This window comes from Aplysia californica, unplaced genomic scaffold (genome assembly GCF_000002075.1).
Source record: "Aplysia californica isolate F4 #8 unplaced genomic scaffold, AplCal3.0 scaffold00076, whole genome shotgun sequence".
NCBI classification, from domain to species: Eukaryota; Metazoa; Mollusca; class Gastropoda; order Aplysiida; family Aplysiidae; genus Aplysia; species Aplysia californica.
Window position 1 is genome coordinate 430425 of NW_004797346.1, and position 18563 is coordinate 448987.

The 18563-nt window shown below is 38.4% G+C and overlaps 1 protein-coding gene across 4 annotated transcripts in view; it reads right to left on the minus strand.

The window, feature by feature from the left end:
* Positions 1 to 524: 524 nt before the first annotated feature.
* Positions 525 to 18563, minus strand: part of LOC101864372 (sodium-coupled monocarboxylate transporter 1) — a gene marked incomplete in the record, with an annotated part of 54837 nt that continues 36798 nt past the window's right edge. For all 4 annotated transcript variants that reach the window (XM_013080154.2, XM_035968691.1, XM_013080153.2 and 1 more), the window contains 11 exon segments: positions 525 to 1437; positions 2237 to 2361; positions 3967 to 4067; positions 4599 to 4783; positions 5788 to 5874; positions 6830 to 6897; positions 10832 to 10947; positions 11985 to 12073; positions 12536 to 12665; positions 13896 to 14036; positions 14680 to 14834. In XM_013080154.2, the coding sequence (XP_012935608.1) occupies positions 1210 to 1437; positions 2237 to 2361; positions 3967 to 4067; positions 4599 to 4783; positions 5788 to 5874; positions 6830 to 6897; positions 10832 to 10947; positions 11985 to 12073; positions 12536 to 12665; positions 13896 to 14036; positions 14680 to 14834 (1425 nt within the window).

Sequence of the window (18563 nt, forward strand, 5' to 3'; positions counted from 1 at the left end):
TCCTGGCTTGCAAAAATTCGGCCAAGTAAAAGTTGGAAAAAAGAAACCCACAAGATCAAGGGTTTTTATATCACCATATCTTGAGCAAACCTATGCACTCAAATATGTGCTTTTCCAAAATTCAAAAATCATCTTGGTTCAAATAAATGACATATCTGTACCAGAAAACACAATGATAGAATGTTTTCCGAAAACAATTTAATTTGTATATATATATATATATATATATATATACATCACTGGCCCAATAACATCTGACAAATGGCCTGAAAGGCCATCTTTCCCTTTCAACAAATAGTAGGCCTAATAGGAATAATTTTCAACTGACACCGATCAAACCATCATTCTCTCTTCACAAATTTAATTATAAAGGCTCCTTTGCACATTACTCTCTCAAAAAGCAAAATAGAGATGTTCATGAATTCAGCTGTTGACATTGCAAACATCAAACAAGAGTGGACAAGTCAATAAAACAAGCACATACAAAATAATCCAAGCTAGAGGTCTTTGAAGACAAAGACTGATTTTTTTTTTCCGTTTATTTTTTATGAACCTGGTTATTGCGAACAGTACATAGAATAATTTTAATTTGATAAAATAATAACAAGTGCAGTCTTTTTTAAACCCATTCCCTACTTCAGATTGGGAACAGGTTGTTTTTTAAAATTTTTATGGGGGGGGGGGGGGGGGGGGTTAAGTAGAGGAAAAGAGTTAAAGGTTTGAATAAAGGCTTAGGTTTTAAACAGTGGGTTGAAGAATGACATTAGAATTTGGAGATAAGGAAAGGACAACACTTTCTCTCCTCTGAAAACCTTAAAATAAACCTTTATCCTGGACTCTTTTTCATTTAATATTTACAGTTCAGACATGATCAATTAATCAATAGTGAAGAAAAACAAAGTGAGGAATAACAAACTCAAAACCCTGTAGTTCATTGATGAAGTATAAAATTTTCTCTCATCACTTTTTGCAACCACTCCCTTTCACACTACCCTTCATATATGGAAGACAGCCCAAAAGAAATGACCTTGAATAAAACAAAATGTTCAACACTTGAAACAAGCTAAACATTAAGTAAGTGTGTACATTGTTCTTCAAATCAACATCAAAGTAAACCCAACCATATATGGGGGCTTACTTTTGACATGTATTTAACTCCCAATATTTAGACAATTTGAAAGCAAACCAAGATCCTGTGAATAGAAATCATCACAGTTGAGTATCTACTTTCCCACTGTCTTTACTTTCCTTTCTTTCACTCTCATCATATTGATTTTTGTCACTGACATTGCTGACATCATACATTTTTTTCCCTTTCTCTTCAGTAACATAACCTGAGCTTGGTTTTTCTAATTCGTCCTTTTTAGGTTTTCCATTCAAAGGATCAACAGACACATCATCAAAGCTGCCATCATTATTGGAAGCTTTATCATTTTTCTGAAAAGAGAAAGAAAAAAAAGAAGACTGAGGTTAATTTTGCATTTCTATCTTTTCATTATTAACGAAAACAAACCCATTTATACTGAACAGTAGCCTACATCAAATGAATGCAATTACATCATTAGCAGTAGCAGTAAGAATTTATGAAGGTGACAGTAAAAGTGTTGACAGCAGCTAAGTTAAACTCATATTCAATTAGCAGTCATCTGTATAAAATAAGATTAATAATAGGTGATGAAATTTTCTAAGACAGCTACCTATTGTCAAGGAGAAAAGTGGTTTTCTTATACAGGTGATAACACAGAGCTATTTTGATATTTCAAAAAGCTAATGGAGGAAATGGGAAGTGACCATTTGAACAAGTGATTGTCTTAAACAGGTTGCCAATAGAGCAAGTTCAACTAATACATTAGCTGAAGAGAGTGCTAAGGTCAATAGATGGTGTTAGTCCGTACATTATCAGTTTGACCTTCTTTGCACTGTTTGCCTTGTTGCTGAAATTTTGTTCCAACTTTCCTCCAGGTAGAAGATTTCTCCTTCTTTTCTTGAAAGGCTATTTTTTTTCAAAGAGCACCCCCTTAATTTCTGTGTTTGTACTGGTGGAAGGATATACTATTATTTTGAAGATCAGACAAGGTTAAAAACAAATATACAGGATTGCTTGCGGGGCAAACAGAATTCAATACTGACAAAAAGAATTAAACTCTATCAACAATAATTTAAAGTATGTCATAAGACAGTCACCATTACAATTTTGCACTAATGACAAAAAATGGAGATTGATATAAACACTTACACCCTCATGGTTGATACCAAATCTGAGAGGCTTGCGGATGGCTTCAGGAAGAAGGTTGAAAGGAAAGATGTGATCACAAAGAGGGCAGATCAGTCGAGGATCTAAGCTTGAGGGCTTTGTTGGTCCTGAGAAGTTAAAAAAAGCAAAATGAAGATTCACTTTATTCTTATATGATCTCCATGAATGGATGTAGGAATAGTGTATGTACAGGCCTCTTTCACTATCATTCAGGAAAATACACATGGACAGGACAAAAGGCCCTGCAGAGGAACCAGGGTAACATGAAAAGTTGAAGACCATCCTGACATGTTTGTGATTAATCATTTTTGACTACATTTGTACATGTAAGCCAATATTATCAAAGGTTTTCATTTGTGGTATTTGGGGGGGGGGGGGTTGTTTAGCTCTGAGGATTCATTTCTATATGAACACCTTTAAGTAAGGACCATACTGTAACAACAAGTGAAGAAATTATGAAATGCATAATGCCAATACGGCCAACAATTAAAAATATGCTAGTATCTGGTAAAAAAGAAAAAAGTCGGGTAATCAATTCATTTTTGTGCTGTATTCAAAGTAAATTGAGATCAATAGCACTTGAAAGTACAACAAACTTTGCATTTTGTAGCGAGTTAAAGTTGAATTGGAAGACTTTACTGAGATTTCAAAGCCAATGAATTTACTAGGCACCTTGTGTCATGTTACCTTTTATTATGATCTTAATACATGTGTAGGCCCTACACATGCGTAGATCTCTTCTTTTCTTAATCATTTCAACTGTTTTAAAATTAGTGGAGTTTACAGATAATGCAATACATGTACTAATACTCGAGTTTCAGGTACCTAAACACTGAAATTTCCCAACTTAAACTCCCTACTGAAAATACCTTCAGTACGTCATTTGAAGTCAAGGCATGCCCTGCTGGGTAGCATAATAACAAAAAACTTATAGACAAAATACTAAACCACATGAATAATTACGTTACTTAGAGTGAGGTTAAAAATTCGTAGCGCAACTAATTATCGTCAAATATGTCCTAAACTATCGAACACAAACTCTCCAGCTTTTGTTCAATGACTTCTATCAATTTGTCTTTGCATATCAATATTTTCAAAAACGCCAGTTAGCTGTATCCTAGAAAATTTCTTTATAAACACTAATAAAAAATCCAACTGGGTGATTTCTACATATTTTAAAAGGTTTACCGCTGGGGCAATATCGCTTTTAAAAGCAAGTCCATCATTTCTTTTCTAATCGTGACACTATCGTCATTGATTGCCTGTTTTCATAACCTTTAGTGCAAAAAATGTGTTCACAATAAAAATCAATTTTTGTAACAAGTTTTGCAACTATAAAGGGTCATCGGTGAACTGTGTCGTAATATGTGTATGCAAATTGTGTGTGAGAAGCAGGAAGTGCTGTGAACGATCCCATTTTCCGTGAGACAGAAATTTATAGTACTTAATACAAACTTGGGCAGAAATCTTTTAAAATCTAGCCTGAATTGTTGTTGGAAAAATGATTAAGTTAAGACAAATTGATACAAACTGCTGTGCAAAGTATAGATGACATTTTTCCCCCCGTTAATGAGATATTTGAGGATAAGTTGTGCCACAAATTTTTGACCACATTATAATAAGTATTTCCTGACTGCTGTGTACTGGCCAGTGGGAATGTTAAAATAATTTTGGCACCTATCTTATAATCCAGCATCTCTGCTATGACCTACCTGTTAAGAAGCTGACAATCAACCCAATGACGATGACTGTAAGGACTGCTGTGGCACTGTACCACAGATATGACAAAGTGTACAGTGGGTATGTTGGGTCCCTGTGAAGGAAAATTACAACAATGGTAATGTTTAATAACAAACAACAGGGATATACCTATTTCAAGTTTGCTAATGAAATCATTGTTCTTTCCACAAAACTTGACTCAGTGTTTTGTTTTGTGGTTGTTGTTTTTATGTGCAACTAGAGTTTGTATTATTCAAAGCACAAAACTCTACTTCGTCTGCCTAAATTATCTAAATTGTGCCAACAAGAGCATAAAACAATTACAATAGGACAAAACTATTCTCTATTCTTGATGAACTTGAGAGCTGACTATGTAGCATTCTGTAAGTCGGTTTTTTACTCTCTGAAAGATATAAACCTTACCACATGGAAGAGGCACTTCTTTTTCAAGCAAAATTATCCCATCTATTAAAATCAAATAGATATAAATAGACTTTATTCCATTAAGGTATCATTTCCTTCTGTTATGAACCTCTAGAGAATGAGGTGATTGAAGAACCTGGAGGACGCGCCAACGTGTCAGACACTGATGTAACAGACACTCGATTTAACTGGTCATACTGACCTTTCTGGCGGTGGTGGACTGGTGGAGTTGTCCATAATGAGAGCCACGGTAGCGTTGTTGAAGCTGGTCAGGTTGCAGTTGGTGTGGAACCTAAGGGCTTTCACCTGGGGTGGTTTAACCACTGCAGCACCAACACCGATCCAAAACATAAGGACGAGGCCACTGATGAGTCCAGAGAAGGCGCCCTGTCACATGTCAGAAAAACTATGTAAACAAGTACAGACTGTTTTTGGTGAAAACTTCATCCTTTTTCCTCAAAGCATTTGTAATTATCTACCTTTCATACAACCAGCTTATGTCAAATCCTTCAAATCTTCCGGCCGACAAGGTTTCTAACGCAGATCTGTTATGAAAATGTAGGCAAGAGGACATGACCACCATAATAAAAAGGAGAAGAAGGAGATGGATGGGGCATGTTCTGAGAAGAGAAACAGACTCTATTGGGAAGACTTCCTTCCACTAAATACCCAAAGGAAATCGCAAGAGAGGCAGACCCAAAGTGACCTGGAGATGCACAGTAGAGTCTGAAACGAAGTCCTGGAATCATTCGTGGGGGGCGTTGACCAAGATGGCCCACAACAGACAGAGCTGGAGACCCTTTGTTGCTGCCCTAAACGTCAGATGGCGTAACGGGTAGTAAGTAATTAATTTTAATTAGACAATACCATCGCAGTACGAAATTTTATTAGATTAACATACCAAGGTACATTTTTTGGAACAATTCATTTAAATGAAAATCACAATTTATTTCACTGTGATAAAGCATAGGAAAAAAAGTTATCCACACGCTGGACCTGTATGAGTGACCAATCAGGCACTTGAACTTGGGAGGGGGCTAGGACCTCATCACATAGCTCTGAGTATCTGCACCATGCAGCAAAAAGATAATTCATGTATCACCATGCATTCTGATAGCAGCATGACTCGTATGAAAGGACTAAATAATCAATAGTTAAGAGTCAGAGAGAAAACTTGTCTTACTGACTGCACTTCTGTTACAAGTTTACTGAGCACTTTACTGTATCCTTTTTATTCATCCATACCCCACTTAGTTTCACTTTTAATTCAAGAATTTATTAGGTTTTTTTAATTTATCAAAATAATTTGTAATATAGTGGACTCTCTACTTTTCATATGAATGTGGGTACAAATCACAAATGCATTCTCACTGAAATCTGTCAAAACGTACCCATTTGTTGGCCCATGGGAAGAACATTCCAAGTGAGAACACTCCAAGCAAAGGCCCTCCGATCATGCCAAATAAGGAAAGGGCAGCCTGAAAAGAGAAAGTAAAAAATGTAAATGTTATTTGAAACATTTTTTCGGTAATCGCACAGTTTTATGATGAAGTTATTATAGTCTTCAGAAGTCTTTCATATCAATGATTTGAGTGTTGAAGAAGAAAGTACCATACTTGCAGTGGTCCTTCAAAGATAATTGGAATGTGAAAATAAAGAATTTATGTTTCATGTTGTTGTTGTTAGCGATCCAGTAGCATCTGAGCATTCATTCTTCTGCATGATGCCATTCGGTTATAGCTGCAAGTCTGTTCTAATTGTTGTCTTGAGGAGTAGAGGCAATTAGATGTGTGGAGTAGCTTGGGAAGAAAACATCCCCTTAAATCAGTTAGTTTTGTACAGAAGAACAGATGATGTTCCACTGTCTCTGAGGGGTAGTCACATAGTGGGCAGGCCGCAGAATCTCTCTCTCTCTCTCTCTCTCTCTCTCTCTCTCTCTCTCTCTCTCTCTCTCTCTCTCTCTCTCTCTCTCTCTCTCTCTCTCTCTCTCTCTCTCTCTCTCTCTCTCTCTCTCTCTCTCTCTCTCTCTTTCTTTCTCTCCCTGTTTCAATAAGTGGTACGCATCAATTACTCGTGCACAAGAAAGCCTGGGTACACCAGCATGCAAGCATTGAATCGAGTTGAGAGAGTGCTCCACCAGCTTTTAAGGTACAATTCCTAACTTTATAAACACATCAACACTTTGCAGTGTGACCAGCCAGGAGAGCGACTGCAACCGACTTCTTGGGCCTGGCGCAGAAATGCGCCAGACCGGAATGGATAATTTTCACAGGTGCATTATTGCTCCAAGTGACCGCAAAGTGTTAAATGTAAAATATTTCAGCACTTTATGACCATACGTTAGTTTCCTAATCATAACCATTTCATGCTTTCCATATGATCTGAATCAATGCTTAAACCACTGAACAAATACTGATCATAACATTTCAATACCTGAAGAACACTGCCCAGCTGGGAAGCCACAAATGTTAGGCCAAGGCAAATTGCTCCAAACACAAGAGCTGAAACATAAGAAAAAAAAAAGAAAACATAAATATATATATATATATATACATATATTATAATATATAATATATATCAATCAGCATCTCTAATTGACCTGCAGGTGGGGCCCCATAGTTTTACTACTGGGGAGTAAAGAATACTCCTGTCGTGATATTGTGCGTCGTAAGAGGCGACTAAAGGTGCATAGGTCTGGCCACCCGAAAAGTACCAGTTTGCAGAGGGCAAATTACCCGACCCAGTAAAAAAGGAAAGTTATAGAAACACAAAACAAACACGCCTTATAATTTTTCCATGTTGGGAGACGGAGGAGCTTCTGCATCAGCAGGAACAATGAAGGACAGTGGACAAAGTCGAATAGACTCTTCTGACCCGAAACCTTCTCTGTCTAACAAGTCTCTCCGGAGTGCGTTGAGGAATGTTCGCACTATGTATGAAGCAGGAAAGAGTTCTCAAAAGGCACAAGAGAAGAAAAAATACAGGCTGCACATACTCGGAGTCAGCGAAACCCACTGGATACAGTCTGGACTGAAGCAGCTCAGCTTGGGGGAACAAATATTGTATTCTGGGAGGGAAGATAAGCACCATGGGGAGGGAGTTGGAATTATTTTGCGTAAGTATGGACAGAAGTCACCACAGGTGGAGAGGATCATTATGGCTTCTTTGACTACCAGAAGTAAGAGCATCAACATGAACATAGCACAGATCTACGCCCCAAAAAACGATGCTTCGGAAGATGACAAGGATGCTTTTTACAGCCGGCTCCAAGGGGTCATCGACAAACTACCTAGGAAGGATGTCAACATAATAATGGGAGATGCTAATGCCAAGATTGGCCAAGACAATGTAGGTTATGGGGGAATCATGGGACAACATGGCCTGGGACAAATGAATGAGAACGGAGGGCGATTTGAAAATATCTGTGCTTTCAACAGTCTTGTCATTGGAGGCTCTGTTTTTCCCCACAAGAGGGTCCACAAGGCTACTTTGGTATCACCGGATGGAGTGACAGAGAACAAGATCAATCATTTTGGTATCTCTCGTAGGTTCAGGCGTTCACTGAAAGATGTCAAAGTACAGAGAGGGGCAGATGTTGGATCGAATCATTATCTGCTGTTAGCAAAACTCAAGCTTCGTCTCAAAAAGCACGGAACCAGAAGAGGAACCAAAACAATGAAGTTCCAAGTAAGTCTTTTAATAGACACAAGAAACAGGAGTATCAACTGCAGTCGAGGAACAGATTTCAACCCTTGGCTGATCTTGGTGAGGAGGACATGGAGGTGGAGATGCACTGGACTAAGGTCAAAGAAGTCTTTACTTCAACATGTCAAGAAATATTCGGTGAGAAGAAATTGGAGCACAAGGAAGGGATTAGCCGACGGTCGTTGGATTTGATTAGCATTAGAAGACAATAAATAACAGAGACAAATGCAAGTAGAACAAGGGGATCAAAAGCAAACGCATTGGAGCAGTACAGGACAACAGCTAAAGATGTAAAGAGATTACTGAGGAAAGGCAAGGAGGAACTCATGGACAGGCTTGCAGAGAGGGCAGAGGGGGCAGCAGCACGAGGGAAAATACGAATCCTTTACCAGGCTACTAAGACTCTTTCTGGAAAATATGGGAAACCAGAAGTAACAGTAAAGGACCAAGAGGGATAAACCATTTTTGGAAAGGAAGCTCAGTCAAAACGATGGATGGAGCATTTCAACAGTCTCCTGAACAGACCACCTCCAAGTAACCCGCCAAACATCCTGCCACCAAGAAATGAGCCCCATCAAAACAAGAGATTATGGATGCCATTAAGAATATGAATAATGGTAAAGCGGCCGGTCCTGATCAGATTCCAGTTGAGGCCCTAAAAACAGATGCCAATGTGACGGTAAACCTCCTTCTCCCATTGTTTACCAGGATCTGGAAAGAGAGCAAGTTCCCAAAGGATTGGAAAGAAGGACACCTTGTAAAACTACATAACTGCAGCAACTACCGAGGAATCACTCTTCTCTTTATACCAGGTAAGGTCTTCAACAGAATAATTTTGGAGAGAATCAAGTCTCCAATGGATCTAAGACTTCGGGATGAACAGGCTGGTTTTCGGAAAAATCGGTCAACCACGGACAAGATTGCTACACTGAGGATCATAGTGGAACAGTCCCTGGAGTGGGACTCCCAGTTGATCGTCAACTTTCTTGACTATGAGAAGGCCTTTGACAGCATAAATCGAGCAACTCTGTGGAAGATACTGAGACATCACAGAATCCCAAAGAAGTTGGTTAACCTCTTAGGGAGCAGGTACGAAGGGACATGTTGCTGGGTTATACATGATGGCCAGCTCTGACATCAAGACTGGTGTGAGACAGGGATGTTTACTATCACCTTTCCTCTTTATCTTGGCAATCGATTGGCTGGTGAAGGAAACCACCAAAGGACACCGAAACAGCATACAGTGGACCCCATTGACACAGTTGGATGATCTGGACTTTGCAGATGACTTGACACTTCTGTCACACACTCAGGAACAGATGCAAAAAAAGACAACAATTTTCAACAGCCTATCAGAGTCTGTTGGATTGAGGATCAACCCCGGAGAGTCAAAAGTCCTAAGGACAGATGCACTACAAAAGGAGCAGGTCACAGTAGAAGGAATGCACTAGAAGATGTAGAATCCTTTTGCTATCTTGGGAGTATAATTGTCAGAGAGGGAGGAACAGGCACTGAAATAAAGTTCCGCATTGGAAAGGCACAGACTGCTTTTATTTCTTTGAACAGGATTTGGAGGACCAGGGATATCTCACTACGAATAAAGCTTAGAATTTTCAACTCAAATGTGAAGTCAGTCTTGTTGTAAGGATGTGAGACGTGGAACGCATCTCAGACGTGCATAAAGAGGATCCAGGTTTTCTTAAACAAGTGCCTGAGGAAGCTACTGAGGATCAAATGGACAGACAGGATGACCAACGAGGAAGTATTAAGAAGAATGAGACAGAGCCCAGTCAGAGATGAGGTGGGAAGAAGACGTTGGCGATGGATTGGACCCACTTTGAGGAAGTCAAGCAGCTGCATAACAAGGAAAGTGTTAGAATGGAACCCACAGGGTAAAAGATCAAGGGGAAGACCACATGGAACCTGGAGAAAAGTCACAGAAATGGATGTACAGAAAAGTGGGAAGACGTGGAGTGACATCAAGCCACTAGCCCAGGATAGAGAAAGATGGAAAGTGTTTGTTCGTGGCCTATATCCTGATCCAGTGTGATGATGATGATGTTCTGTAATTGACAGAAATTTAAACTACAGGAAAAAATTAATAGGGTTTCTTTATTTAAAGAAAATAACAGCCTTTGCTTGTTTAAGTATGTAGTCTATTCTCCCTAGTGCATCCTTTTTCCTCAACCATCTCCCCTCTGCCATCATCTTTCCTCTTGCCCCACCTCTTACCCCTTCTAAGGGTCCCCTACCAAAACCTATTTTAACATCTAAACCTTTGACAAATGCAAGGGAAGCAAACTACTTCATGTACAACTACTTAGAAGAACAGGAAGTAAAGACTGTTGGTTTCGTATGATAATGAGTTGGACAGGTGGCTTTCCGAGAGCTCTCATCATATACCACCCAGTATATGGAATGGTGATGGTTTATTTGTTTGGCATTGTTTGTTTTGGTAAGGGTTTCATGGTGCTCACAACTGCATAAGGTCATAAGAATGTGCAGGGCTCAAGTTGGTCATTTCAAAGGAAAGATTCTAAATCTGTGAGAACAAGAATGTACGTCTTGCATGAATTTTTAATTTTGAAAGGGATAGCAAAATGACTGAAACAGTTCATGGTCTTGGTTAGCAAATATAGGGCACAGTAAAAGTTGAAAATACCATACATCATGAAGGGATTCAAGCAGCTAGAAATCTCGCCCATAATTTGTGAATAAACTCTTGCTTACCCAGAACCTGAGAATAAAGTCTTGCTTTATCTTCTCGTAGGTCCTTCTTGAAGTAAGCTCGAATGACATCTTCCAGGATTGCAGCAGAAATAGAATTCAGTCCAGAAGAGATTGTGCTGAAAAAAAATGTTTTTTTTCAAAAGCTCTGTTAGTTTTTTGTTGTTTTTTTATCTAACATTTTTTTTTACCTCATTTTATTTCTGTATATGAACTACGTTTTCATAGCAGTATAATATTCATAATTATAAAGTAACTGTTCCCCCTGTTTAAAGATTCAATTCTAAGACTCTCTTAAATGGGAATGTTATTTCTATTGTCAATGTCAAAGGGAAACGACCTTCTTAAAACTACGTTGATAGCTTTGAAAGCAAAGCACACATCACATTACTTGGAAACCAGACTGAGAATACAAATAATTCTGTAAAGATAAAAAAGTTCTGACCACACTTGGATTTTAGTTCTGAACATCTTCTAAACCATTGCTTTATACAGCTTCTCACTAGGCTGCTGTTTATTATTTGAGTTTGAATCATTCCAAAACTTAGTTGTGTAGAAATTTCTTGTTTTTTTCTTGATACCCTATCCTTTTAGAGAGGGGGGGGGGAGGGTTGCTCACTGTCCATCTCTAAAAAAAACTTCAACGTTAAAAAGGGTGCTAAAAAAATTCTGAAACTTAATCTGATGAACAATCAGAGCAGTTCTCATAATTAAACTCTTCTTCAAAATGAGCAGGCATATAGAAAAGATGAGTTAGCATTTTCAACAGGCATACAGAGAGATGAATCTTTCTCCATGCCTTTTCCACTGGAAAGATTTTCTTAAGCTTTATAGCTGAAGCAATAGCACTTTTAATTCCTTAAATTCACGGCACACTTCTTACCATCCCTTAATTTTAAACTCCTCACAAAATACACCATTACTCATAGAGCAAGTTGAAAAACCTTTATTTTTAATAATCTTTTTCCTGGAAAATTTTAATAATCCCACATGTTTCAGTCAAGTACTTTTAACTTAAGTCAAAGTCTAGGTTACATTATAAATTGAACGAGAATCAGGCTAATTGTATATATGTTCTAAAGATTTTATATGTAAACAATAGATCTAGGCCTTTACTTTGAACAGTGAAAGATAAAGAAAAACACTTCATATTTACCTCAATGCTCCACTAAAAAGTCCAGCAACAAACAATCCAGGCAACCCTGTCACATCTCCAAGAATGTCCATCACAAACATAGGAAGGAGCTGGAGAAAAACAAAATCATTTTCTTGATGACCTGGATGTTAAATTGCATTTACTTTTATAATTATTATTATCTTTATTATTACTATTACTATTACTATTATTATTATTATTATTATTATTATGGAAAAAATTAAAACATTTATATATAGGAAGCCTTTAACAATATTTAATAACGTGTACACATTGCTCTTGACAATATCTTGTTGTGAAAATTCTGTGGTATTTGAATTTACAGGTATTTTTTACAGAAGACTGTAACTTGAGTGCTTATTAAGGTTGGCCTAGTTAGTTTTGTTATTTATAGGGCAGCTCAAAGTTGGGAAATTAAGAGGCAAAAAGTGACAATCTCTGAGATACCCTGCATGAAGGCAAGCATTACATCTCTGATAGAAAAATAAAGACCAAAAGGCAAAAGTCTAAAATGAAATAAATCAAACTTTTCAAATAACAGTATTGTCTACCTGGTTTGAATCTGTAACAAATTCTCCTTTCAGAGGGTCACACTTTTCGTAGAAAGCACTCATAAAGATTCCAATGAAGCAGCAGAGGTAAAGAATGAGGCAAAGCCCTGGGAAATTGAGCCACACGGCTCTAGAAAAAAAAAATGACACATGATAAAATCATGACATTCAGGGGACTGTGAACAAAAAATATAGCGCATATTTACCATGGCAACAAATGTTACAGAAATTAAAATAGAAAACTCTACGGTACATTCTAAGATAAATAGAGAATATAGATACGATTGATGATAATGTTTGAATCTTGCTGCACATTTTATACTTCATTCAAGAAGATAGACCATGCTGAGAACACAAAACTACAAAACATATTTTCTGGTGTCAAAGTTTCCCTTCATGACTCTCTTTCTTAGTTAAATCAGAATGACCAGCAAGAACAAGCAACAATAGGCAAAGTTTTTTCTTTAGTTATGATTAAACCATTATGTCATGACGTGGTAGAATCAGGCATTGGTCAATTTTGGGGCATATGGGGTTATTCATCATCATCATTTTTGCCTTTCTCACCCTGCACCAAGTCCAGCTCATATGACCTTAAGCAGTTGCAAGCGCCGTAAAACCTTACTAAAACTAAACTAAACCCTGCACAAGGGTATAGGCCATGGAATTATTGGTATCATCTTAAAGCCTGTTCATTTGCCTTCATTTTGTTAAAAAAGATATTCATCTCTTTTGAATAGAAGTCGAAATATTTGCGATTGAAGGAGGTCAGGGTTCGAGGTAGAAATTAGAGAGAAAACGGCAGCCAAAGTTTGGTAACTTTTATAGTCTGAGAGTCTTTGGCAACACAAAATTTACATTTTTTGTGCTTTTAATTAATGTTTTTCAGTAAAATCCACACTAAAATGTGTTTCCAAATGGACATAAAAGGTGTTGAGTCAAAAAAAGAATATTAGAAAAAAGCTGCCAATCGGCCAAAAAATTGCCGATTTTTTTATCTCATTACTTTGACGAGCCCTGATTTCATCACGATGCCTCACAATTATTCATACACATGGAGAGGCCCACAAATTAACCCAAGTCTAGGTTATATGACATCTTCATGGCAGCATAATATACTGAATATCAAGGTGAAAGAGGTGCATGATAAGGATGACAGGTTATATGATCTCTCCCCCCCCCCTTTCCTCCACAAAAAAATAATAATTGAAAAATAAAAAATTCACATAATCCATTAACACATAGTATGTTACTCACATAAAAAACATAGTTTATTTTGTGAGTTGTGGGCTATTAAGTTAAGACCAAAGCAAAAATCAAAAATACAGAGGAAATCCATAGTCCCAAAACTTTGACTTACAATTTGGCATCCTTCAAGGTGGAGCAAGTGATTGCCCTTTGCACCTGAGCTTGGTTTACACCAAATATGGCAACCCATGTGAAATATCCACCTATCACAAGGGACCATACACTGTGTCTCACTGAAGGATCTGGGCTGAAACTGAGGACAAATAAATTAAGTTTTCATGTAATAGCACTAAACGTAGAAATAAACCACAGAAAATGTGTATTTAAATGCGGTTGTGTAACGTTCTGGGTAAATGGGGTCAAACAAGAAGTAGGCCTACCAAACTGTATTTTTGCAGTTTATTCATGTACAGTCAAAATGTCATATGAATTGTTCAACTAAAGACAAGAAATTAAAACTGAAACAACTGAAATGAGAAGGAGGTAGAGGTGGAGGAGAATGAAGAGGAGAAGAAGGGAGAGACAGAGAAGAAGAAAGTAAGAGGAGGAGAAGGATGATGATGATGATGATGAGGAGGAGGAGGAGGAGGGGGAAGAGATGGAGGAGGAGGAGGAGGAATAGGAGGACAATTATAACAACAAAGAAGAAGAAGAAGAAGAAGAAGAAGAAGAAGAACAAGAACAAGAACAAGAACAAGAACAAGAACAAGAATAAGAACAAGAACAAGAAGAACAAGAATTGGAACAGTAACAAGAACAAGAACAAGACAGCCATGAAGGAGAGTAAAGATCGGAGGAGAACAAGGGATGACCCAGACAAAGGTGGTGGGAGAAGGAGATTAAAAAACCCATCAAAACAAGGAAAAGCTGAAAAGGGAATCTCAGCCTGGCCTTACTCATCAAACAACAGACGGTTGGTTCTTCTGGCAGACTCCCAGGCCGGCTCAATCCCGCCCACGATAATACCGCCCTTGATGAGGACAGCCAGCAGACTGGCCACCATCATGCACACCTGGAAGCAGTCAGTCCACAGCACAGCCTTCATACCACCCTGGAAGAAAAGAACACAACATAAATTATTCTAAATAAAATTTTGTTTTTCCTTTATAGTTTTAAAATATTTTTACCCCCCCCCCCCCCCCCCGCCTACTGACATAATCTATTTTTATTATTTAAAAGGTGGACTTCCGTCGACCCTGCCTGTCATGGCCAAATGGAAGGCTGAGAGGGATACAACATCCCAACTGACAGACCGAGAACTGAGATTCTTGATAAAAATTTCTCCCCACTAAGGAATCGAACTTGGGTCTCCTGTGTGACAGCGAAGTGCCTAACCATTACATCACAGACTACGATGGGACAACATTTGTGTGCATTTTAAGAAGAAGAAGAAGAAGAAGAAGAAGAAGAAGAAGAAGAAGAAGAAGAAGAAGAAGAAGAAGAAGAAGAAGAAGAAGAAGAAGAAGAAGAAGAAGAAGAAGAAGAAGAAAAAGAAGAAGAAGAAGAAAACATAAGATAAGACTTTATTGTTACAGAGGGTCTTTGTCTTATTGTTTAACTCTGCTGCTTCATTAGAATCTTTGTAAGTGCATTTTTTCTTACCCATCCCTATAACTGCCAGAATTTTATCATGTGCCACTACATTTTTTTCTAATGCTATGCGGCTCAATTTCTAGGGACTTTGCCTCATTCTTTACTTCTGTTGCTCCATTGAAATCTTTATGAGCGCATTTATATAGCGCATTATCACACTCAACAGCATGCTCTCTACACTGTTATTACCGCAGAAGCCCCTAGAACGCCACTCAGTAACATTCTTGTCTTCCCGGAAAGCATCATGCAAGCTGCAGATTGCATGCGCTAAAACATTAACAACAAACTGGTCGGATCTTTTGCTGTCTATACCTCGAAACCCATTTCCACTAAGATGAATTGAGAGAGAGAGAGAGAGAGAGAGAGAGAGAGGGGGGGGGGAGAGAGAGGGGGGGGATGGGGGGGGGGGGGGTGGTAGGAGTATGTGTGTGGAAAGTAGCGAGAAATGGGAGCCGTTTATTAATTAAATGAGTCAGTCACTGTGCAAATAAGTGAACCTGAAAATATGTGAGCATTAGAGCAGGCAAGCGAAAGAGGGAAAGAAAGAGAGAGTAAATGAAGCAACGAATGGGCGGTAAGGGAGTGAGAGAATGAGTTGAAAAGATGAGAGTGAGTAAGGTAGTTTAAGACGTAGGCCACGCTGGAGCACCAAGGAGTTGCTATCGTTACACAATAAACCCCACCCTCCCACAACCCTTCCAGGTACTGCACCGTTTGCCAACACCATGAAGTAGCTAGTCTCAAAATTTACCACGGAGTAGCTACCGTCCAGGACTGTCAAACACGCATTCAGATTTCAGAACCTGAGTTAACGCGCATGGATCTAAACTGTTATGTACAGGATGACCCCCCCCCCCCCCCCTTAAAAAAACTCCAAACAAAAACCAAAAAAACCCCTCCAAAAAACAACAACAAACAAACTGTACAACTTGTTTTATAAATATCTTCATCTAAGTTTGGGGTTTCAGATTTGAACATAATATTTGGAAGCCAAAAGGAATTTTTCTGATAATAATATTCATTTTAGATAAGCCCATTGGATGATTATGTTCTACATGGCGCATTAAAATAACAACCTATTTTCAACCTTGTCCCCATTTTCGAAGCATGACGCACCAGTTCGCATTAGGTCTACGACTGAAAGTTGCAACAATCGCGCCATATTGCAAGCTACAGCAGTCTAAAAAGTCTATAGAAGTCTGCAGATACTAATTTTCCGCACGTTTTGTTTGCATGCTGAGATCATGGTTAAGTTTAGTGAACAGCAGAGAGCTTTTTGTATTAAACATTACCTGCCTCTCCACAAACTCACCATCCCTGCCATTTCGTAAGTTCTGCGCAAAACATGGAAATAATGCTTGGGTGCTCTTAAGACCTTATGTGCTATGTTTGGGTCTATAGCGAATCAGAACTAAAAATGTCCTTTAAAAACCAGGTCGAACACGCACTATGAGCAGCCCTTTGAACGTCACCAAGGTGCAGATTTTAGTAGTCGAGTCCCATGAGACGTCTGTCCGAAGACGATCTGCAGCTAGGATTTCCCTACACCTCAACAGTCTGCATTCTCATGGCAGATCTTAACCTACGACTGAAGGCCTAGCATGTTTACCTTCGCTAGGCCGAGATGACACGGATCAAAGCAAGGCAAAGTGTTCGTGATCCTTCGATTGTCTTGAAAAGGGAGATCATTTCCTCCATTACATTTGGTTTAGTGCAAAGGCCATTTTCACTCTGCGGTGTGTGCTAACTCCAAAAATGCTGCTTTTTGGGTACCCACTCTCTATTAACTCAAGAATCCACTTCATACTGAATATGTACAGTGTATGTGGCTTTAAACACTCGTGGCTTAGCAGGTCTTTGTGTTTGGGCGCCATTGAACATTTCAAACGACGCGTAAATATGTGTCGAGTCCAAAGGAGAGCATGTGGAGCACTTCTTCTAGGAATTCCAGAATTAAATCAGTAGTTCTTTAAACTCTGTAAAAAAAAATTAGATATTGTGTTTAATTGTCACAGGGATGGAAAATTAAATGTCAAAGAGAAAATAAACCCAAAATCAACCGATGTTTTCACGACTTCCTTTACAAGATTTAAAAAAATAGGTGAACTTTGCGTTTTTTCGGTGCTTTTTTTACTTTAAGCCTTTTCCCTTTTCAAAAAAGTTTCTCCTTCGTGGATTTTATGTCAAACAAATTTCTTTTGAACTAATTTTTATTATGTCTGTTCCAAATGACAGCATTCTAGAACAATTTTTGTGCGAGATATTCAGAAAAAAAAGTTGTAGTTTTTTTTTTCTTGGACCACCCTGTATTTGAATTTTTTTTTAAATATATAAGTTTAGAAATTGAGTTGTTTTGTTGCTTGGTCTTTCCTTTTTAAAAAATGTTTTTTGTGTGAACCCGTCAACACCCCACCCATCTCCCTACCCCACCCCTCATCACTGCAAGAAAAAATAATACATGTTATTATAAACAAGGTCCTGACAGCTTATTACACCACCCAACCCCCTCCCACACACACAAACTATTCTCTTACTCAAGTTACACTGTGTTGCATCCCAAACGCTACTCACGATCATATTACCAGATCTAGTAATTACTCATTTTACTGTGTAGTTAACACATGTTAACTCAAAGCACAAGCGCACCTGCTGAGTTATTTATTATCTAGTCAAGCGTTTGCGTTTCACGTTTCTGATCATTACACGTTTCATTCCCGGCATGGTACCTTCGGGGGCTGTCTTCAGTTTAGTTGTCTGTTGTTTTTATTTCTTTTCCCATTGGTATTGATTCCACAATATTTAAAGCAAAAGTAGTTTCTCTGTTGTAGATTTTGGTAGCTACTCCGTGACGCTTCGTTCTTTGACCTTACGTCAAAAGGTGGATCATTGATAGCTACTCCATGGAGCAGCCGACCAGGCACAGGAAGGGTCAATAAAAAGGCACAAAATTATAGTCCCACAGCCTGAAAACAACTGAGATGAAAGTGTCCAGGAAAGAAGATAAACATTCTGACTGCTGTCCGATACAAAACGCAGATTTAATCTACTGTTCGTTATTCAACCTCAAAGTGAAACTTTCTACAACAGTCAGTAGTAGATACACACATGGCTCAGTTGGCAACATGCCTGTTTACAAAGCAGAAGACCTCGGTTTCAATCTCGAACGAAAAATGAATTTGGTTGATTT